General features: G+C 39.4%; 1 protein-coding gene across 3 annotated transcripts; it reads right to left on the reverse strand.

Annotated features, from left to right (window-relative positions):
* Window positions 1-769: 769 nt before the first annotated feature.
* Window positions 770-22,854, reverse strand: ANKRD46 (ankyrin repeat domain 46). Of its 3 annotated transcripts, none has more exons than XM_069005249.1 (4): window positions 22,786-22,854; window positions 8,253-8,595; window positions 6,831-6,989; window positions 770-2,806 (listed from the first exon to the last, which is right to left on the reverse strand). In XM_069005249.1, the coding sequence occupies exons 2-4, from the start codon at window positions 8,561-8,563 to the stop codon at window positions 2,590-2,592; spliced, it is 687 nt and encodes a 228-aa protein (XP_068861350.1). In that variant the 5' UTR covers window positions 8,564-8,595; window positions 22,786-22,854; the 3' UTR covers window positions 770-2,589. The 3 variants fall into 3 exon arrangements, with proteins under 3 accessions (XP_068861350.1, XP_068861351.1, XP_068861352.1); XM_069005250.1 differs by lacking the exon at window positions 22,786-22,854 and adding an exon at window positions 22,467-22,761; XM_069005251.1 differs by lacking the exon at window positions 22,786-22,854 and adding an exon at window positions 22,410-22,761.
* Window positions 22,855-23,758: the final 904 nt, after the last annotated feature.

A 23,758-nucleotide genomic window follows, 5' to 3' on the forward strand; every position in this document is an offset into this window, starting at 1 on the left:
CCTGGCACAAAAGTAAGTACCTGGATCAAGGTACCAAGACACCACTGCAAAAATAAAAGAAATCTTATTTACAGACAACCCAAGATCGAAAAAACTACTGAAATAGTAAAGTAAAACCCCCTAAGACAAGTAAGCTAATGTTACAGGAGGCAATTCATTCTTTAGAAGTCCTTGAAAAGGAAGACATTAGTGTTTGTAGAGATATTGAAAGGCACAGCAGACCTTTTCCAATAACAGAGGTATATACAGAACAAACTCCACTTTTATCAGACATTTATCATGTCCTTATTTCAATGAGCAACGTTCATTACACAGTGAAGTTCAAACAGTGCTTTGGATTTCTTTCTGGTTTAAAACATGAAATATGTTAATTTGAAATAAAAATTTTCAAACCTTTTTGGTGTGTAGTTCCTGTACGTGTGCTTATGCACGCAGCAAAACAGGAAAGGCTACAGCTTGGTTTTCTTGGTTATGTTTCATATCCCCTCACAGGTAATCTTAAATTTTGAGAGGCCTCTAGACCACATGTTCAACAACTGAATCTAAGAGAAGAGAGACAGGCAGAAGCAATTTTTATTCAGCAACAATACTGTAAATAAAACAGGCAAATCTAAAGAAACTGTGCTCTAAAACCTCATTTACAGCAACTCCATGGTTGCCATTTCTTGTGTAGGGAACCTCCCCACTTCTGAAATACTCATTATCCATGCACGTCAAACTCAGTAAAATGAGTTACTGCTGCACTAATGTAATAATAAACCAAAACATATTGACTATATGTATTTATTTGTGGCATTCACCCATACTGAGAATACAATTACAAATTATGCAGATAATACATACTGAAAGACAATGTCATTAATCAAGATGCATGGTATTATTAACAGAAATGTACTTATTTAGACAAGTAAATGTAATTTAGGTATATGATGAGTTTATATTTATCTGTTCATGAACAACGGTACCATAACTGAAATACTCAGAAGAAGAATATGCTCTCTTTTGGGTTTTTTTTAAGATGCTTTCTTTTCTGCAGCATTGTGCTGCTAAAAATGTATTGTGTCATTGAACTCTAACTTAAGAATTGAGATCAAGATTTATTCAGATGCAATTTAGAATGGGGTCCAGCTCCAGCAAAACCCATGTCACACATCAAAACAAAGACAACAACCCCCTTCATTCAAATCAATAAACAAGAAAGAAAAATATACATGGTACCAGAACAGAATAATGTAGGTTACATTTAAAGGTACAATAAATGTTTCATGTTATTTAGCAACAACTGAGTGGCTAATTAAAAAAATAAAAACTGATTCCTTATGCTCACAGAATTCATTTTGTTTGGGATTTTCAAGGCAATGGCAACAAAGAGAATTAGATGTCTAATGGGCATGGGGTGAGAGAATCCACTTTCTTTGAAAACCTCCAACTTACTATGCAATACCTTTCTAGCTTTCATAAAGGAATATCTAATGGATTTTTATCCCTAGATTATTTACAACAAAGGGTTTCAAAGTACAGAATGGATCAAGATCTAATTTCATACAATGCTCCTAAATGTTAGTATTTTAAACACTTTTATTCTGCATACTCAGAAAATAATTCACAAGCATGTAGGTTCTGTCTGAAAGCAACTGAAATGGAAAACAATTCTAAAAAGGAATTCTATTCAATTGAGTTCTCTCCACAAACATGAAAACACAATTATACGGTTCAGTCCAATCCTTATGGGATGAAGAAAAAGTTACCCTTCATGACATTTTTCACAGTGACCTTACATAACTATTACATACATGGCAGAACACCTAAATCACTCTTTAATTACCCTTACAAAGAAAGGTTTGCTTAGCAACACTTCAACAAAAATGCAAAATTTTTAGCCCAAGGCTTCTTCCAAAGCACAACAAACAGTTTTATTATACAATATTTACTTCAGGCAGGTATTAACAACATTAAATTCATCTGGGAAGACACACTATCTCTAATAACCTAATAAATAAAGGAGTGATCTATACATCAGAGACATAGAAAAACTTGAACTATTTCTCATTCTTTTTATAAACTAGCAGATACGAAACTGTGGAGAGGCATTAAAATAACTATGGAGTCACAGCTTATCACTGTCTATATATCAGAATGTGTATTACATTATTTAAATTTCTTGAGGAGGACTTTTCAGAGTATTTTTCTTTCAACTGAAGCACATACAAAAAAATCCAACAATAGATTTACCTCTCTTCATAGGAAAAATAAACCAAATTTGGTTCTGTACTAGAATATATTTTTCATATGCAGGAATTTAGTATTCATAATGAAAGGCCTTTTCTAATCACAATATTTTATCAGAGAGGACTATCTTCACATCTTGCTTGCAAGTCAACATAAGTCAGAGGTAGCTTAGGAATGCTTTAGAATTTAGTGTTTTACTTGAAATTAATTAATCCCTCTTTCATAGGAGTTAATAGCAAGTACAAAAGGCAAACAGTATATACAGCTGCCCCTGTCTGCACCAAGAGAATAATTCCAAGAAGCTCAAAATAAGATTAGATTAGAACAGGGAAAAGGACACTGTACTTCTTTGCATTTGCTTCAGTGCACCAGTTCAGGCTGGTTTTCTACAAAAGGAAGCACCCCACTAACATAATATGCTATTCCAAGGGACAGAAGAGCGATGACAATGATGAGGAGCAGCACCCTCCAGAAGCCCAGGTCTTCCACAAACTCTTGCCATGTTGTGCGGAAACTGGAAAGAACTCCTTCACCTTGCTGTAGGTTTGGATTAAGAAGGGAATGGCTTTCCATTGCACTACAAAGGATTAAAGTTAAAAATACATCAGAGGAAAAGAATGCACCTGTAAGTATGACAGTGATCCTACTAAGGGCAACTGAAACATTCTAAATTAAAAATTAAACCCCCCAAATGATTTATAACATTGCCTCTGGTAAATCAAGACAAATCAGATCAGGAAAAAACTCCTAAACTTACTTTAGCTGAAAGGACATTTTATTAACCTGTGCAAAGAGAATGACATTTGTTTATGTACAACTGCACTGAGTTTTCAGGCCTGCTACCCAGAAGCCTTCAAAGGTCAGTCCCCATAATTCTTACTAAATATGGCTTAGTAAAATATAATGAAGCATAAGACCTCAAGAGGCACACATTATTTGTTGTTAAAACAAAGCATGACTAAAAATAAACTCTGATGAATAAAATGCAAACTTTAACTATTATTAATTTAGAAGCTGAATTCTGCAGCAACCATTACTACTCTCCTGGATGTCTTTGTTACATGCCACTTCTCTAGCATAAAAAAAATCACAGAAAACAATAAATTTGGATAACAAGAAGTTCAGAAACTTTCTGAACTAGTTGGCATTGCTGTGTTTTCTGCCATATGGCAGTGACTGCTTTGATGTTTTAGTATTCCACTACCAATCCATCAGGCCCCCTTAAATTGTCAGACTATGAATTAGGGACTGGATCTCACTTTTAAATGAAAAGCAAATATGAAATCTGAGTGAGGCAGTATTCTTGACAATGGATCACCTTTAGAAAAGATGTACGTTGTCTCAAAATATTGCATGGCTTCTTCTGTAATTCTCTCAATTTTGCTGGTTTGACAATTGTAACAGGAAACTATCTGTTGCTTACGAAAAATCTCATGAAGACTAGGGAAGCTTCCTCATAGCTTGATTTCACTTAAATTTTGGCCATCTGCAGCCTTATTACTTCTCTCTTGAGTGAAATTACATGCATGGGTGTTTACAGGATCAGGCCCTGACAACCACAGAAAGGAAATGGTGGAATCAACCACATACGCAATGATGTCAATAGCAGAATGTAAGTAGAGGAAAAAAACCCATATTTTTTCTCCTCCCTTTTAAGTGCTTTCAGTTACCATATTCCTAGATATTTCTTATAGGACTAATAATAAAAATAAAAATTAAAAAAAAAAAAATCTGGGAAAAGTAATTTCCAAGTCAAAACTAATTGTAGAAATGCTGCTGTTCTTCATGACAGAAATAAATTGAAAAATGATGGTTATCAGAAAAAAGTCTCATTCATGAATCTCTCTTCTAAGATTACACCATGGGAGAACTTCACACTATTCATATGGTATTTTTTTCTCAGGAAGTACAACCAGTGAAGAACAATTAGCCTGAACTACCACAGCTTGCTCAAGTATTGCAGCATCCCATGCACAAGATTTCAGGAATTTCCTACTAAAAGCCTGTATTTTTGTTTTTTAAATATTTACCACACTGTAAAGCTATTTTAACTTGCCCATAGCTGCAGGATTTAGTCATCTTCCTTGCTTATTACGATTTCCCAAGCAAAACAAAGGGTTTAATAAAAGACAGCCCTTTGTGTAGAACAGAACTTCTTAGTAAGTACTAACTAGTTAATATGTAACCACAGAGAGGTTAAATAAAGGTGCAACACAATTTAAGTTAAAAGATTACATGCCTGCTCATTAAAAAGGGCACAAAGAAAATATTTTTGCTATTTTATATTATGAGCCAATTAAAATCAATGTTATACAAAATATTTTTTCTTATTACAAATTACAGCTGCATAAGAACTGGTAATGCAGCAACATATCCTCAGAAGAGTTTGTGCCACACAGCACAGACAGAGGTTCTCCTGTGTCCAACAGCAGGTGGGAGTTCACATTTGGACACACTTGTGGCACAGCCACAGGTCCTGCTGGGCTGTGCAGGAGGACACATGACCGTGTGAGAAAGGGACAGAGGGAGCTCTGCCTCCTGGCAGCACGGCTGCTCCTCACCCACAGGAGGCCAAAGCAAGAAAAACCAAATTTGACTTGGGAACAGAACTCCGGCCTCTGCTTCCAGAGCACCAGCAACTGCATGTAACAAGGAGCAAAAAACTGAAGTCAGAGGCTGTTTTTAGAAAGAGAGTTATTTCTCCATGGGTTCATACATAATGTAAGAGTGCAGAGGGCAGAGGACAGAAGACATTAATCCAAGTGTCTCTAAAATGTGAAAATAATACGAAGAGGGAGAAGTGAAACTGTGGAGGTCTGAAAAGCCAACTGGTAAAAAAGACATTATTTATTTACAAAGCAAACAGCACACAAGCTCATTTGCTTTGGCTCCTGTAGGCATCTGCTATTTGTTACTTTAAAAATAATGTATTTCAGACATTTTAAACACGTTCCCAAACGAGCTGGGTACTGCACTGTTTATGTCTCTATGCCTGTCCCCAAGGAGAGTTGCCGACTTCCTGGCCAAAGCAAACAATGTAACATTTATGAAGGACAAATAACAGAAAGGAAGCTATGTTCATTAAAGGGACACCATCAAATCAAAATTTAACTGGGCCTGAGCTGCTGGTCCGTATGTTTAAACAAAACCAGCCTAAGTGCACTTCTGTGTGTCAAGAAACTTTCAATAAAAGTTAGTGAAGTCAGAAAGGTAATATGCACTAATTCTTATAATGTATAACCATGTAATTTTGAAAATAAAATTAATTTTCTGTTTCAGGGCTTAAAACAGTCTCTCTGACAGGTGGGGTATAAGATACTGATGTATAAGAACTTCATGTCTGCTCACTGGGAGTATTGGGCATTATTTCTGCAGTTTTGTTAGTTTCACCTTTTCTGTTTACTCAGCTTAGATCTATACAGCCTCTTTCCTGTTTACAGTACAGCTTGTCTACATTTTCACTTAAACCGAGCAACAGTTATACAACAAAACTCCCTGTCTTTTGTGATATATTGTTCCAGTAGTCATAGTTCATGGCCATCATTAGACAATATAAAGAAAGCCACAACCCTTCTGAATGCAGGTAAAGAGCATAACAAGACGTACTACAGAGCAGAAGTCACCATTGCTTTATACAACAGGACTGAGAGTTTTCTTTATGTAGTGAAATACATGTTTTGTGCTTTGTAGGACTTCATTGCATTTTTGAGGGTAGCATTAACTCCTGCAACTGACTAATGCACCAAGCCTGTTCTCCTATGTGTTTGTTTTCCACTGAGAAACTTCGATTTTATGGCACACCGCTTTCAGTAATTAAGAGCTGCATTTTGTTCTACAAAATTACAATTTATTCCTACTGGTTTCCTCTTCCTTGTAACCCCAGGTTTTTGTCTACGCCATCCCAATTTTCCTCAAGGTTGCCTGTATCTCACTTCTTGGTATCACTAACATGCTTCTACTTCTCATGATTTGCTTTTTTCATTCAAGAAAATTCTAAGTAAGCACAGTCCCAAAACCAGACCCTTAGGAATTCATTAGTAACTTCCCTCTAACCCAATACTTTGCCTGAAATGGTCAGCAACTTTCTCAAAACCTTCAGTTCTGCATTAACTGTCTCTTTAGCCACCACGAAATTCTTATTCTCCATCTTTTCCAGGACTACTAATGATAGAAATTTTATATACGGCACCATATAAATCTTTTATTCAAGTTCAGATGGATGAAAAGTCTGCTGCCCCTTCTTTGCATAGACAATCATCAAAAGGATGTCAGGTTAGCCTGTGATACTGGCATTTTGCATTTCACACTTGACTTTTTGGCAGGTGGTAGAATATTTATGTTTGGGACTCTGTAACGGAAATGAATAATTATTTCTTTAAATTTCTACCATAAAATTAAAATCTCAATAGGAGAAGCTCTTTTTTTCCTTACATTTGATCTATTTAAAGAGATTTTTCCAAAATTTAACACTCAATTTTGATTTTGTCTGATAGTATCAGGCCAAATTTGATATTATCTGTTTTGAGGAATAAACAATCAAGTCAAAATCTAAAAGCCATAAACATTATTTCTCCTAGTAATTCTTTTTGTTTGGTAAATACCTTTCGCTTTCAGCTGTTTGCATTGTCTCCAGCTTTGAGTGAGCTCCTCTGTTAAATCCTTTCACCTCTTGCTCCTCTAAAGATTCCAGCAGTCTAATCACATCTTTATTCACACCCCTTCGTTTGGCAAGAACAAGTGGTGTTGCACCTTGGTGGTTGCTAAAACAAGCCCATAAAAACACATAAGAAAATTTTAATATAGAATTTTTGTAATAGGTCAACTCAGCATATTACAATTTATTAAGTCCTAAGAACTGTTTTCTGTTTTATCAGACAGTGATAAATTCCAATCTATCCGAGTTACAGCACAATTGGCTATAGAAGAAAATCAGTATATTTAGGTTTGAAATTGCACAACTCTTTTCCCCCCTGTAATAAAATCAGAATTCCTAGGACTCTAATATAATTGGAATCTCTGGGTGTTATAGAAAAAATAACCAAAAAAAACCCCAGTAGATTTATGGCAATGTTCAAGTTTAAGCTTAACTTCAAGAATTGTGCAATCTGGCTCCTAATAGTTCCTTTTCCATGAGGGTATTAGGACATGAGGCAAAAATGAAATAAAATACAGATGGTTCCTCTGCTGCTATTAAAATAATAATGAATAGGTCCAGAGCTGCCTTTAGACCAGGAATTTCCACCAGAGCTGTTTGAAATGAGGGGGAAAAATCCCACCCCACAACCCATAAATAATCCGGTTTACCAATAACTAGTTTTGCTGAGTTGAAAACATTACTGAGAGGTGAAAAAGGCACAGATTTAAAAACTCAAAGGTTTTGACTTCACTCCTGGTTTTTGCACACATTGTGAATATGCAGAAAAGTTCCACAAACAAAGTGATTCAGTACAGGAATGACACAGCCAGCTATTTTGCAGCTTGAGAGCTTCCATCTGAGCACTGGCATCTGACAGCTGCTGGAAGCCAGAAGGAAAGAATATACAGTATTCTGAGTCATAGACTTTGAGGGAGGGCAAAAACACTGAAAGGAAGCATTGTTACCAGAGGAGTACGGGAATGAACTTACACACACATATACTGTATTTTTTTGTCTTATATAGTACAACAATAGAAACTGGGGTGGAGGAAATTCTTTTAAAGTAGTCAGTGTCATTTTTTCTTTGGTGCCAACCACCCACACCTGGCTGTCTGGCCAAACCAGGGCAGCAATGTCATCAATGAGGCAGAATCAGATTCAGCAGCCCACACCAGCTATTTTCATTTGCTTTGCTTGCTGCACAGACTAGCAGAAGTGGCCTCTTACTGTTTTCCTGCCTTTTTATTTTGTTTTTTTTATTAAGTGGTATCTTTATAAAGTAGAATTGCACCAAATACAGCATTTTAGCAACAGCAGGTTTATATGCAAGGCTCTGGTGAGAAAAGACTAATATATTATAAAATATGTACTGTAAAAAGTGACTTACCAAATATCAATTTTAAGTCCATTAGAAACTAGGAACTGGATGGTATCGACATGCCCACACAGGTGAAGGGCTGTGTTACCCTGGTAATCAGTGGCTAGTAGGTCAGCACCAAATTTATGCAAGAGTTGACAGATGTCTACATTTCCTCTGGCTGCAGCCAGGTGAAGGCCAGTTCGGCCTCGGCTGTCACGAATATTTGGGTCAAAACCACTCTCTAACAGTCGTTTGGAATAGTTAAAATCTCCATCAATACAGGCCTGCAGCAGCGGCACATTTGTCTGGGAGGAGTCGTTCACAAAAACGTAGGACATTGCTCTGATTCTCTTAGGAGGAGGTGACCAACCTGCAAGGAAGAGTGAAGAAATGATGGTGAAACCAGGCAAATAAGCACAATGCTAATATTCAGTAGACTGCTCATGTTCCCAAACAAGAATGCAAACTAGCTTATAGGCCAACTCTGAAATCTTCCTTTTAATACACGTTAACTTTATGTGCTGCATTCCCTTGTGGTGATATGGAAAGAGCTCACACCTCTGGAAATAGCAGCAAAGCTGTGTTATGAGAGAAAACTGCTAAGATCTCTGCCACAAATGCAATTTGGGTGATTAGTTTTCAACCTAGTAAGAAATCACATGTAGTAGTACTGATATTAAAGGGCAAAACACCACAGATCGGGACAGAAAGGAAGAACCTTTCATAAATGGGGAAACTCTAAACAATTCAATCCACTGGTACAGTGACACTAACTGCAATTTTTACCAGCTATAAGCAAAGCTGTTCTAATGGGATTTTCACCCTCTGAATTTGAACTTCAATGCACAAACTACAGTACAGCTAAAAATGCTTGATTAATAAAAATACTAATTTCACCATTCTGCAAGAAATATATTTTTCAATAGCCTTTCTAGAACATTATTTTTACAGGGCCAGAGATACACAAACTACTGAACAAACAAGAACAGCAATACAGAATACAGAAAACTGAATGTATTAGGTGAAATTGCCCACTGAAAACTGGAAGTGGGTACAAGGAAGACAATGGTAAAATCAAGTACAGAGCTACTGTGGGTTTGACTAGAATCTCAACATGGAGAAACACACATGTTGTTTCCTTGGCTTAATATTAAACAAAAGATTAAGTCCTTTTCTGTAACAGGACTGAGGAAAGAAAGAGGAAGACTGGACTGAAAGAGGAAGATAAATGTTTCACCATGGATTACTTGGTATAGAATATTTGATGAACTATGATTTCAGTTTTGCAGAAGAATATTTTAAGGATGAGTCAAATAATGAGGGTATGATGAGACTGTGTGCTTATGGGACACAGAAAAGATGACTTGAAAACAATAAGGAAAAAGAGAATGATTTAGCAAGAGAATGGTAAAATGTTCATGAGGCAATTTTAAGAAGCAATGAAAACACCTAGAAGACTGGACAACAGTCCTCTTTTTGCATTGCCTCAGAGAGGAGGTAAAAAAGAAAAAAATCATATAAACAAGTAAAAATCCTCTAGAAGAAATCGCAATATAGACAAGACAAAGTTCAAGTGACAGGAGGGAAAAGGGATTTTACTAGAAAAGCTTTGAATAGAGAGTGAACTGAAACATCACTTGATACAGTATTTTTCACTTGACCAAGGTTTCTATTCTGGGCTCATGGTGTAGCAGTGTTCTAATTAACTATCTGAACCTCTTATTAAAACTGCTATACACAGATTTAAATTTTCTCGTCTATATAAGGTATCCTTCCACACCAGTGCACTCATTCAGCCTGGAGAATGGAAACATGGCCAGTAGCCAAAGAATTCAATTTAAAACCTCTCCTTTTTTGAGAGTTCATGTCTGTATTTTATAGCTCTTCCCCTATGTTTTAGATCAAATTCAATATCAAAGTACCTACAGAAGTAATTTCAAAATGTTCACACGCTGGTCTGAATAACAGCTCTAGCACTGGGGGGCTGTTGAGATTAATAAATCATATTTAAACTTCACTAGGCTGTGTTTCCTATCTGGACAAATTCTGCTACATATATCAACACTGTCTAGTTTTCCAGTGCAGGAATGCAGAACCTTTTTTTCTTTATTGGATGCTGGAAAGAAAGAGACAGAAATAAATTCTATGTCTTGGTATCTGTATAAGGAATGATTTTAAGCAGAGTACATTCCTCTAGGCTGCAAGTATGTTTTTAAGCATGGGACAGCACATCACTGGCTCAAGAACCCTTTTCCACAACCATCTCCAAGAGCAAGTGGCCAGTTCACTGATACACTGTAAAACTTCGCGCGAGACTGGTGTCATGTAGGGCACTTCCTTATAACCCTATACAGCAAGAAAGGACAATGTAATTACTTGCATTTTCAATGAATATGTTACAACCCCCTGGATGCTACAAAGCTAAGATTCCCAGAAGACAGCAATTTCAATTTTCTTGCCCATTTTCCACCCAAATCACAAACGATATGAGAATTCTTCTTCCGCTCTGCTCGTCCAGTCTTCGCTGAGAAAAAAAATGGGCCCAGTTTCTCTGTGATGTGATTGTGACCTTTATATTCTGCACTAAATCTTCCCTAAAGCAAGATCATAAATAATTTTAAAACCTCCAATTATCAGCCATAGTAGCAGCATATCAATAGCACAAACCCCTACTTGCACTTGACAAAAAGATTGTGATTCGCTTGTAAAATAATGCTCAAGTGTTTAAACCTGCTTAATAAAACAAGGCCTAACAAAAATCAACATGAGAATATTATATGGAAGAGACTTATGCTATTTGAGAAACAGCATGGCATGCTCTGTTAAAGGTAAGCTAACATCTGTATTTTCATATCAGACGTGTATGTCTGGTAAAGCCTTACAGAATTCCCCAACTTTGATGAAACATTAGCTAATAATACCAAGACAAAAAAGTCACCTCCTTATCTTCTCAGAAAAGGATGCGCAAAGACTAGCAGTTAACAGAAAGTGCAACCGGAAGTAATTCTGATTCAGAATTTATTATCACTAGAATCTTCTAGAACTGATCACTGATGTGTAGAAGACTAAAGTAAAACCTTAGTATTTCACAATAAGAAAGACAAAGATGAAGCAAAACCTTCTTCCCAACACTTGAAGATTGTGGACTAAGCAAATACATTCACAAAAAAAAAAAAATCTGGACCATCTGGTTCAATTTATCTTTGTGATTAAAAAGATTTTTTCTACTATTTCACATATGGCTAGCTAACCTATGCCAAATACAAGCTGCATACAAAGCTGAACTATGCACCATCTTTAAAATGTCAGTCCCCAAATGACATGTTCTTGCCTCAAAATTAACCCGACTCAGCAAAATTTCCTGTGTAACAAAACTCATTAAAAAATTGCAAGTCAACTTAATTAGGTATTTTTGATTAAACCAATGGTGCTTATATTTTGGCCCACAGTATCAAAAAGCTTATTGCTTCAATGACTATCTAACACAACAGATTTAGGAGCAAAACTTAGAAACAAAATGGCATTAGCCATTCCCTTTAAATTGCTTCTGAAAGGTGAATCAGGTAACAACTCTGAACCTGTCCATAAGCTGGTACACTACCAGTAAGGACTGATTTCCCAGGCACCAATTAGGACAAATGGACTTGCATTAGTAATAAGACAAAAATATTGCAAAATGACCATCCTGAACATCCCTAAAAATTACTACTACCAGTTAAATAAATCTAATTTTTAAAGACTGAATTAAATGACTGCTTGTAAAAATGCATCACTATCTACTGAAAATGTATCTGTTAAATAGTATTTTTGTTAAAAAAAAAGGTTTGCTTTTAATAACTTGGTACTTTGACAGAAAATTAGTTTTTTGAAAAAAAGTATATTCAAATACATCCTCCCAAGCTAGAAGGATTCCCATTAGAAAGGCATAAGAACACATTTTCCCTAGATTTATACATTTATATAGTCTCAACACATTGTACTTCTTAATTAATAATTTTAGCAATTATGCTGTAAGCCTCTTCAATGGCATATGTGGATCAGTACAGGATAAGAAAATTTAATCAAAGGAATGCTTATATTAATTCATTCTGTAAAACCAATTTAATAGGAGTCAGTTGTCTCTCACTATACCGGGTACAATGGTAACTCAGTGTCACACACTGATCTATTGCAGGACACGTTCTCGCCTGCAGAAGGCAGCAGTGATCTTGAAAAATTCAAACCACAGAGCTAAATGCAAGTTCTGCCACCTCTTAAAGTAGTCCTAAAATTTGTGTTAACTCTGCAGAGTTTTATTTCACAGTAAATATATGCTGTTGTCTCTACTTTCTCATTAGGTTCAACAGCTACCAAACAGCCCCAGGAACAGGAGAGAACGGCTCCACATGAGAGACAGAATCACCCTTGGGACCCATCCCTCCTCTACAAAAGTATTAACAAACCTGCCAAGTTGGGATTAATCACGCAGTCACTGCTCCATAGGACATACCAGTTCTGCACAACTACAGTATTTCAGAGCACATTCAGGAAAACTGAACTAATTGTCCCTATTGTAAAACAACAAATCAGTACAACAGAACAATATCAGATTGCTCTATCCTTGAGATGCCTCAGTATTAACACACACTTTGACATTTAGAACCTAAGCATCAGTAAGATTACCAATAGAGAAACTGCCACCACCAAGAAATGGAAACTAAAACAAAACCAAGAAATAGTAACCTCCTATGCCAGCAAACACACGATATGCATTACTTGACAAATTTGCATTTGTCAACTCCCTTGTGGTAAACAGCATCCTCTTTCTGTAATACACTTTGAGAGCACTTCAGTGGCAGTGGCTTGCAGAGCTCTTCATTATTTAAGTGAATGAAAAACATTCCAGTACTTTCCTTAAAATGCTAAGGGGGAAATTCCTTGCTAAATTTTCACACACACATGTATTTATGTGAGGTTTATGTGTAAGTTACTGAGAAGTCATTTAACTGAATAAATATTATATTCAGTAAAAAAATAATGTGATCAACTCATTTCCATTTAGGAAAGAAGCGCAGTACATACATAAAAATCCACTTAGGTTCTGTATTTTCTATGAGAAACCTTTATCTTTTCAGTACAACTGGAACAGTTTTATGGCTCCACTAATATGGAACTGCTGCTAAAAGCAGCACCTCAGATTAAGTACAGCATGATGCCTATTTTACACACCGCTGTATTTCGCAGCATTTCCCCTTTCTAACTTTAGCTATTTTTTCAACAGTTCCTGGATTTGAGGTATCACAGCAGGTTTGTAACACCTTCATCCCCTCTCATGCCCCTAGTCAGCCACATCAGTAGGTGATAATAGAATAACATTATTTATGCCATTTGTTTTCAATCATTCCCATTCCCTTATGCAGACATGAGACATACAGGTACTGTTCTCTTTATGTCAGGACCACCCTGTGAGTAGAAACTCTGGTGCATTGCATATACAAAGTATGCGCTACTTTACAAGTACAGGCTACAAAGTGCTTTATGAAAAAGTTTTAACAACCATTACTGCTCTTAGGGATCAGCAGACAATGACATTGGGAAACAGGGAGCTTTGCTCATTATTGCCCAGTATATCAACACTACAAGATAAAAACTATACAAGACCTCAAATGCCAATCCAGGGTTGCAGAATGCTTCCTCAGATAAAACAGTACAAGCTTTGTGTATTTATGTACACAAAACAAGGGACCAATAACAAAGAGATCATTCTCTTAAAATATCCTTATCAACAAGCAGATTCACAAACATTTTATCCTTGCTAAACTTAACTGTTAATTCAGTTGCATTACATGTTCCAGCACATTTAACTTCTATTAAATATATACTTAAGTATTTTTGAACACTGCTCATCTTTCATCTTCTGCACAGGAACTATTTAGGAAAAAAGGCAATTTACAGATTTCTTCAAATACTCTGTAACTTTAATTCCCCACAAATGGCTCAATTAAACCAGTATATAACTGCAGTACTTCTCTGATCTTTGTGGCCAGTTTGAATACATCTGCTTTTATATAAAGTTATTGAATCATATCGGTCATAATTATCAACCTCTTCACAAACCTCTACTCTAATTCCTTTTCTGTTTCTGCTGGGAACATATAGGGTGTATGCTGGTCAAGAAAATATTAAAGGTTGCTACATATGGTTTTGTTGCTGGTTTATTTGTCTGGTTTTTAACAGAGTAGAGAGAATTTGTTCCAATCTTAATTAAGTGTTTGTGTTTAAATTTGCCGCAGACTGGGAGCAATCTTCTGGAAAAGAAGACAACACTGACAGAGAAACAAAGGATAGCTCCAGCTGGCTGCAGGCTGCCCAGGCAGGCACAGCACCGGAGTCTGGATGGACACTGCCACCACGTGGACTGATGAATTCCTGTCCGACGGGAGGGACGCACAGAATCATAGAATGGTTTGAGTTGGGAAGGGCCTTAAAAGGTCATCTGGTCCAATCCCCTTGCCATGGACAGGGACACCTTAGACACCACCAAACCAGGCTGCTCAGAGCCCCATCCAGCCCGGCCTTGAACACTTCCAGAGATGGGGCATCCATGGCTTCTCTGGGCAATTTGTTCCAGTTTTTCTTCACCCGCACAGGAAAGAATTTCATCCTTACATCCAATCTAAACCTGCCCCCTGTCAGTTTAAAGCCATTCCCACTTGTCCTACCATTTCATGCCCTTGCAAAAAGCCCCTCTCCAGCTTTCCTGTAGGTTCCCTTTAGGTACTGGTGTGGTGTGTAAGCCTGGACTCACACAGACCACTTTTTCTACATTTGTGGTGTTTTCTGTTTTCCTGGGAAAGAAATTATGAACAGCCTGAAAATAAGGTTTTATGAAACTTTATTAAAGGATCCTGAAATCCAAACTGCTACTTCTTTGCAGTATAAACAGCATTCACATTTAAGCTTTGATCCTCTGTTAGTGAAATGAGGACTTTGGTATGTTGCTTGAGTTCTGAAACCAAAGGCATTTAATTTTAAAAAGTATGTATTTATGCCTGTTTCTTAAAAAAAACCCCAAACTGATCCAAAACACTGCCCCGCCCTCCCAAAAAAGCCCAGTCCTTACCTAGACAAACAGTAAGTCTGAGATGACACATTTACTAAAATGGGGAAAAATGTTCTGTGGCCACCAGGAACCATCAGAAATCAGAACTCAGTGAGAGCAATAAACCAAACTAAGAACCTGTCACCAAATGACTTATTTTTATATAGTTCATATTTTCTTCCTTTTTTTCCTTATAATATATATAATAGCTTCTATGCCCTTAGTCATACATAACCTTGATGACATGGCCTTAGTGTGCAACATCAAATCTGGTTTAGTGGCTAGTGAACAGAAGCAGGTCACTTCTGAAAGCAGATGTCTCCTAAATCTGTAAGTCATTTATATGTAACTGTATGCTTGACTTTACCTTCGAAAAAATATATTGCTCTGCTTGTTCATTGAAGTTCATTATTTTATACCAATGTTGTATTTATATCAATATACTGATGGTAAGACAACTAACACTGTCAAATATGCAACTCTTACTACAATTGCTGGATACACATATTTCTGCTCAGAATTTTCACATTCACACAGTAAATCATTAAACCAGTTTATCAAAGACAAAAAGTAAACTGATGTAGTTACTCTTTCAAGTATTCTAAATATCTATCAACACAGCATGACTAAAAACTTAATTGTATCATGGTGGATCATGTTATGTGACATAGTAAGATGAAATGGTAATACTATTAAGGTTGTATTTCTAATTAATATATACATAGTGATACTACTTTTGCATAAATAGTTACTTCACCATGCTTAGGCTCAAAAAAATCCTCCATGTAGGCAAATATGTAGTACTAGTGTCTGCCCAACACTGTCTTAAAGGACTGAAAGGAGTAAACCAGCAGCCTAAGCGTTCCCAGGACAACAGGCAAGTCTGAGGAGAATCAGGGAGGCCAGCCTCAAGCTCCTGATCTGCACAGGGGCTGGAATTGAGCAAAAATGCAATGAAAGATGACTGAAAAGAACCTGAGAGTGAAGTAGCTCAACTGGTGTTTATCAATTGCATGAATTTATCCTGCTGAGCCTGGAAACAAAAGACTTCACATATACAAGGGAAACTTCTGCCTTTAGATAACTTAGTAAATACCAGTAACTTGTCTGTAAAAGACTTAAAATTCAACATGAAACCTGGTGTCTAGTCAATGAACAGGAAATACCCATGTTTCTTTAAACAGGTTTGACAAGTTCTATTTGAGAAAGGATGAAGAGAAACTGTAAAAATAAGTCCATGTCAATTATTACTTTTCTGAAAAAGAACCCAACACAAAACTAGCCACAGCAGATCACAACAAAGATCAATTTAGGCCTAGTATAATTTTTCAAATGGTGGCCAAAAGCATACATAATACTTCTTCCATTCAAATTGGATGGGGTTTCTACATATTTGGCACTGCCTCCACATCTGAATCTGCTCTTTCTCCTCTTCAACACAAATACTTCTAATACCCACAACATACTCTGGTAAGCTCTCCAACTGAGCTACCTGTGACGAACAACATCTTTTGATCTTGCTGAATCAGAGGCTTGGTAGATTCCCTTGTGGACCCTCACCTCTGCTGTGGGGAGAACAGACAGAGCACCTCTGCCCATTCTTTTCCTGCCTCTCATCATTCTACAGGCCTTCATCAGCCTCCTCAGACATCCCTTTCCAGGATGAATTTTGAAGTCCAGCTTTCTTGGTAATTCCTCATTTGGAAGGGGGTCTGTGTCTGTGACCAGTTTTGTTTTGCTTCTCTGCATCTCACTCATTTTTACTCTGTTTTCTGAGCTGGGAGACAGAGCAGGAGTGAATCAATCAGGATGTTCAGGGTGAACCATGGATTAACACAGTGGTATGACAGTATTCTTTGTTCTTTACTTGCTTCTCAGTAATATTTACTGTTCATCTTTTTCACTGCTGCTTAACACTGTTGTTATATTTTCATTGAACCGCTAATCTTAAATACAAAATGCACATTACAGAGAGCCCAGTATTTCATATGGGAATTTAGGATTCTCTTTATGCTATCTGAATCCCTCTACCTACACCAAACTCATGTGCCAGTACATTGTGTTATCCAGTTACTCAGTTTTACAGTGGTTCTTCAGCAGCTTTTCATAGCTGACCCTATCTTTACTACCCATGTCCAGGCAAACACTATCACCTTGTTGTTCACTGCCTTTTCTAGGCTTGACATGCAAATTCTAACAGTTCAGAAGCCAGAACTACAATTATTCCAGTCTTGATCGTAAGTTCACTAAAACTGGTGTCCTGGATCAGACTGATCCCACTCACCCAGTGCTCTGTCTTCAACAGCGGCCATCAGAGATCCCCCTTTGGGAGAACACATGAGCCTCTCTGCTTCCTGCAGTCCATTCTCCACACACACCGCAGCAGCCACTACAGTACATCGGGGACCTCCCTGAGCAGCTCTTTTAGTAGCCCTTCAACAGACTTCTTGTCCACTTTCTAATGCCTTCCTATACCTGCTCACACTGCCATCACAGTGGCCCTGCCATCCTTCCCTGTATCCATCTGAAACCACCCTCCCAACAGCCCCAGCAAGCAACTCCCATTTCAAAGCCTCAAGACTGGATGAATAACTCTCACTTTATTCACTGCCTTCATTATGTAAGTCTTGGTCATGCCCCAGCAATCTCCTCTGTGAACAATTCTGACTTTCCAGTCTTTCCTCTTAAGGAAGCTGATCCCCTTGTCCCTTTCAGTTGCCCTTCCCTATCCCACTGTATCCCTCTTCCAAAGCAGAGACTGGAACCATACACACTACCCCAGATGCAGGTGCACCAGCTGCAGCAAAAAATGGTACCCTCTCTCTTCTTCTCACTACCTCTCTGAGGACAGTCACCATTTTCCTGGCTCTCTGGCTGCCACAGCACACTGAGCTTAGGTTTTCAGGGAACATTCAATGGTAACTCCAAGCACTTTCTCTTGATTGGTAGCTGCCAGTTGTGAGTTCACAAGCATGTGAGCATGGTTTAGATTATTCTACCCAAGATGTCATCTTATTTTATGCACACTGAAGCTTATGTGCCATCTTTCTGCCTCCTTCCTTTTTTGGCAATTTCTTTTTGCTTTCATCATCATTTTTCAACTCAACCACTTCTGCACGTAAGAAATTTCTTTGATGCTATAAGCATCCAGTCTCCTCAAAAGCCTCTGGTATGGTACTTAGTTTTAATGCTTCCTGAAGATCCACATCACCTGTACCTACAACCCTGCTCAGTAACCCCAAGTAAAAGCTGATGAGCCTTGGATGTAGCAAGCTCTTTGAAAATGTACCTGATCTCAGCCCCTAACATGCAACATGGATAGGCATATTCTTCTGTGGATAAAAACCACTGAGGTGAAGAAGACAGACAAGCATTTTACACCATCCATGGGAAGCCCATACACCAGAAGCCTTTTCTGAAATGTGCTGCCGCACTTTTTCTGTCACCATCCACCACTGCTGGTCAGACACTCTTAAGAGGTCTTGAGCATGCTGAAAGAATATCCTCAGTGAGCATTACAGGATTTATGCCTTTGAGTTTATATTATAAGATTCAGCTGATGTAGCTGCATTACTTGGATGTCAGAAATTTGCTGACTGACAAAACTGGTGTTTAAGCAGCTCTGTTCCACTCAGCCAACTGAAATTTTATTGATAAAGTAAAAGAATAAATGCCACTCGGAAAAATGGTGTTGATACATGAATGAAAGCCAGAATCTAAGTCCTGTAAGTACAGACAAGGCTGCAGTGAGGGACTGCATAAGATAAAACCTTTTTTTCCACATATTTAGTATCATCTTTAAATAGCAAAGCAAACCACAACAAAACTGACCATTTCAGTATTTGTGCTCTTGACTTAGAAACACAATAAAACACTCACAATGGAAATTTGGTGGAACAAGCCCATGCATTCAAGACAGGCCTGTCACCTACTCTAACAGCATTCTATGGATGGTCTCTCCAGAAAGCTCAATGCTTCAGGGATCATGTATTTCACATAACACGTATAAACCAATGCCTTATAAAATATCTTACGTGCTTATTAACTGATCTATCTGGAAGTGGAATATCCACAGCTTGAGATCATGTGGGAAGATATCAACTGACAGACTAATCAAAAGAAAAGAGTGGCAGCCCTCAAAATTCCAGCATACCCAAATCCCTAGAAGAGCCTCTAGTAGTAGCTCACTCCTTGGACAACCAAGTATCTCAGGTCCTGAGCTGCAGATGAGGACTTCAAGGCCACATGTGCTCAAACATTAAGTTCAAAAGAATGTGAGGTGAGATAATACAGTCAACTTAAAGCATTGCTTCAAATCCCCAGCTCTTGCTGGTGAGACAACTTTAACTAAATGTCATGGGTTAGCCAAAACCTGCTGAGAGGAAACGTGTTGCTGATTACAGATCAGAACCAAATTTTAGAGTACCCTCTTGCAAACTCACACTGCTCTGGTAAGAAGACAGCAGATGCACATGCTACACTTCAACCTTCAACTCATCTCGGCTTACTCTTCACACAAAAAAGACAGCAATTAGCCATTGTCATTTCCTGATTGTCACCAACCCTACTATTCAGACTGTAAACATTACTATAAATATTTTTCTTCTAAAAAACAATTTAACAAGTTCTTGCTAATAATCTATTTCACAAATGAACAAAAAAGAAAAACTGATCCATAGTATACAAGTAACACTAAGCTCAGGACTCTGCTGCAGCAAACAAAACCATTTTTACAAACCAGTCACATTCCATCTAATAAGTGTTTGGTTTTTGCTCTTCCTTGACCTTTTGCAGGGCTGGTCCTGAATATCAGTGCTCTCTGACACTTAGAAATTTTCATATATTATTAATCCTAAAATCTATGTTAAATTATTCATGTATTAACATCATCCTTCAGCTCAATTTATTCACTTCACGGTGTTTACCTTGACACTTAAATAAAAAGCAAAATTTAAATTATTCTGCAAAATTTTAAAAAGCCAAATGCCTCTTCCAACACTCTTAATTTCCCTGCTTGACCTTAGCATATGTCATAGGTTAGCAAGGATAGTCCCGGAAGGGATGTCCTTGCTGAGGGGTGCTTACAGCTTCCTCTGGGACCTGACAGAACCTATCAGCTGGCCAGTTTGAATATGGACAATTCTTTAAGCCACTTAAAGTTGTGACCGCCTCTGTGATACACACTTAAGAATAGACAAACTCCCCCCAAGCTCTCTCTCGTTTCCGGCGCTGGGACAGGTGGCTGCGGGCCCCGTGCGGGGGCCAGCGGGCCCGGCCAGGCCCTGCTTGGGCCAGGCCGGGCCGGGCCACGGCCAGCCTGGAGCCATGGGCCTGTTCCAGCCATGGAACCCCCCCCACTGCCTTGCCGTGGGCGGCCAGAGAGGCTCGGAACCTCCCCCTCTCCACTGCGGCCGAGATTCAGCAAAGCGGCCCCGCTGTCCGGCAGAGGCCAGGTGACCAACTGCGATAAGCCACATTCCAGCTGCAAGGCCGAGGTGAGATTGACCCTTTTATTGCTGTGAAGAGCTGAAAACCTGAGGGAAGAGAGAGAGGAGATGCTTAAAGCTGAAATTCTGTTGTGAAGCTATGATATATCAGAGTACCCGTTGTAATTTCATGAAGATATGGGGGGTGGAGTGTTCAACTCGTAAGCAAAAGCACCTGCACTGAGATAGGCAGATGCTGACGCAGCTGTACTTTCATGAGAAGTTTGGACAGGGAGAGATGGACCAGATGAACCAGATGAGGACTTTTGCTCCAAATGGGAAAGGAGAAAAACCTCAATTCCTAGAGATGCTCCCAGAGATAGTCCTAACAATGAAGACGAGGAAGCCCCTTTGCTCCCAGGGAAGGAGAAGGGCCTCTGTTTCTTTGTTTCTGAATGGCTCAACCTTAAAATTAAAAACCCCAAAAAACTTCAAGAGTGGACCCTCGAAAGCAGTTGCAGGAAAAGCTGCAAGTCGGGGGAAGGGACTCACATCGCGAGCAGAGAGACTCCTCTTCCTAAATGGACTGAACAATATTTGGAAGTGGGTGGCTGTCTCATTGTGATACTGTTTTCATAGCACGAGCAAAAAGAGACTTCTCTTTCTAAATGGACTAAACAAGGTTATTATGGAAGTGGTAAACAGACTGAACATCTTAAGGGTTGTCTTTTTACATTGTCAGTGGGAGAAGGGAGGAAGGTGGGGGGAGGAGGAGAGTTCTGAAGGTGGTATAAGTTTTTTTTTTTTTCTTTTCTTCTTTTAGGTCTGTTAATAAACTTCTTTATATTCTTTCAAGTTGGTGCCTGCTTTGCATTTCTCCTAATTCTTATCTCATAGAAGATAAACAGTAATGAGTATTTTAGACCAAACCACTACACTAAATTGGTGTTTCTACCTGGTTACAAACCCAACCCGCGACAGCATATCTTCCTGTTTCTGTTCCACTTTTTAACTGAGAATGATTAACATTATACAAAGAATTCTAGAGTTCTGTTCATGGATAATAGTAACTCCTTTAACTGGATCGCTGTAGTCAGCATTTAGTTTTTCCACAATTCAATACCTTGTAACTACCTAACATTCTTTGGTTTTGTGTTGCTTTCAACTGGTAAGAATTTCTTCCATAAATTTTTTACTTGCAAGGTTACAATGGTAAACCCTCATTCTTTAAATTGTTATTGTACTTACTTCATACTCTAGTTCTCAGGATCACCCAATTCTTTCTGTATAGTACTATAACCCTCTTCTATATTGCCAATGCCTCCCAACTCTTCATTACTACCAAATTAAGACAGCCAAGTTTCAAATACTACATCAAGACCTCTATTAAACATTAAATAAGATTGGCCTCAAGACTGATCTTCAACGAATTAATTTTATACCCTCTGATACTCAGATGTGATGGATGTTCGATTCAATATTACCCACCATAGTTTGTCTCTAGTTACTTCCCTATCCTGTCAACAATTCAGGGGTTATCCCTACCTTTTCACCACAATAACAACGTGCAGCAGCTTTAGTGTGGTCTAGAAAATAAAAAACGGAACTACTCCATTTCCCTTAAAAACAGTAATTGCTTCATCAAGAACAGTTATGAGAGCAGGTTAAAATACGTACTTCAGTTTCACTTATCTTGTTTTCTCCTGGAAAGCACGTTCAAAGCCGCACACTTACCAACGCCTTGTCAGCAGGGCGGCCGCGTTCCCATTCCCGTCCCCGTTTCCCCCCCTCCCGTGAAGGCTGGCACTGCTCCCGCTGTTCTCCCACCAAACGGCACCATAGCGCTCCACCTCTCTGGTTCTCGGGCCGGGCTCTGTCCAGGGCCCATCCCCGGTCCCTACCCGGGCCCGGCACAGCCCTATCGGGGGTGACAGCGCCGCGCCGTGCCGTGCCGTGCCGTGCCGTGCCGTGCCGTGCCGTGCCGTGCCGTGCCGTGCCCGGCCTCCCGCTGCCGCCCCGGCCCCGCGAGCTCCCGGCCCCGCTCCCGCCGTACCTGCGCGGGGCTCTCGGGGGGCGCGCGGGGCCGGGCGGAGCGAGCGGCCGAGAGGCGGGGCGGGCGCGCGCGCCCCCTCCCGGGCGGAGGCCGCCGCCGCCGCGCGGTCCGTGACCTTCCGCCGCCTCGCGGCGCGCTTTGGCCGGGGCGCAGGGACGGGACGGAGCCGCGGTGCGGTGCCGGCCCGCCGAGAGGCAGGGAACCAGGAATAGCGTGGCCAGCAGGACCAGGGCAGTGATTGTCCCCCCGTACTCGGCTGTGAGGAGGCCACACCTCGAGTACTGGGGTCAGTTCTGGGCCCCTCAATTCAGGAAGGACATTCAGGAGCTGGAGGAAGTCCAGAGAAAGGCAATGGAGCTGGTGAAGGGTCTGAAACACGAGTCTTATGAGGAGCAGCTGAGGGAGCTGGGGGTGTTTAGCCTGGAGCAAAGGAGGCTCAGTAGTGATCGTATTGCTCTCTATAACTCCCTGAAAGGAGGCTGTAGCCAGGTGGGGGTCGGGCTCTTCTCCCAGGTAACAAGCGACAGGACGAAAAACGTCGCCCCAAGCTGTGCCAGGGGGTAGTTGGGGTTGGACATTAGAAGGAATTTCTATACAGAAAGGGCGATTAGACACTGTCCAGGAAGGTGGGAGAGTCCCCAGCCCTGGAGATGTTTAAGGACTTAAAGACCGGACCATGGTGTGGTTGATAGGGTGGTGTTCCAGCAGAGGCTGGACTCGATCGAGGTCTTTTCCAACCTAACTGATTCTCTAATTCTGCCATTTTGACGCTGTAGTGTGTGCTATCCCTACAACACCACAAAAATCAGCAAGCTAAAAATTCAGGCAAAAGTACAGTGCCTCTGTTCCTACCTTGCTTTACAAGGTTCTCTGAGTAAAAGTGAATGGGGGCGGGGGTGAGAGGGGAGAAAGGGTGGGGACTGAAGTTATTTGACTTCACCCAAAATATTAGTGTAGCTTTTTTTTTGGATGG

The sequence above is a fragment of the Aphelocoma coerulescens genome, chromosome 2, assembly GCF_041296385.1.
Source record: "Aphelocoma coerulescens isolate FSJ_1873_10779 chromosome 2, UR_Acoe_1.0, whole genome shotgun sequence".
Taxonomy (NCBI): domain Eukaryota; kingdom Metazoa; phylum Chordata; class Aves; order Passeriformes; family Corvidae; genus Aphelocoma; species Aphelocoma coerulescens.

Bases quoted from the DNA above. Each gene is read 5' to 3' on its own strand.
- ANKRD46 (XM_069005249.1), bottom strand. From the start codon at position 8,563: ATGTCCTACGTTTTTGTGAACGACTCCTCCCAGACAAATGTGCCGCTG. The intron at 6,990-8,252 runs GTAAGTCACTTT...GGCTTGTTTTAG, and splicing joins GGACTTAAAATTGATATTTG to CAACCACCAAGGTGCAACAC. The intron at 2,807-6,830 runs GTATTTACCAAA...AATCCTTTGTAG, and splicing joins CAAACAGCTGAAAGCGAAAG to TGCAATGGAAAGCCATTCCC.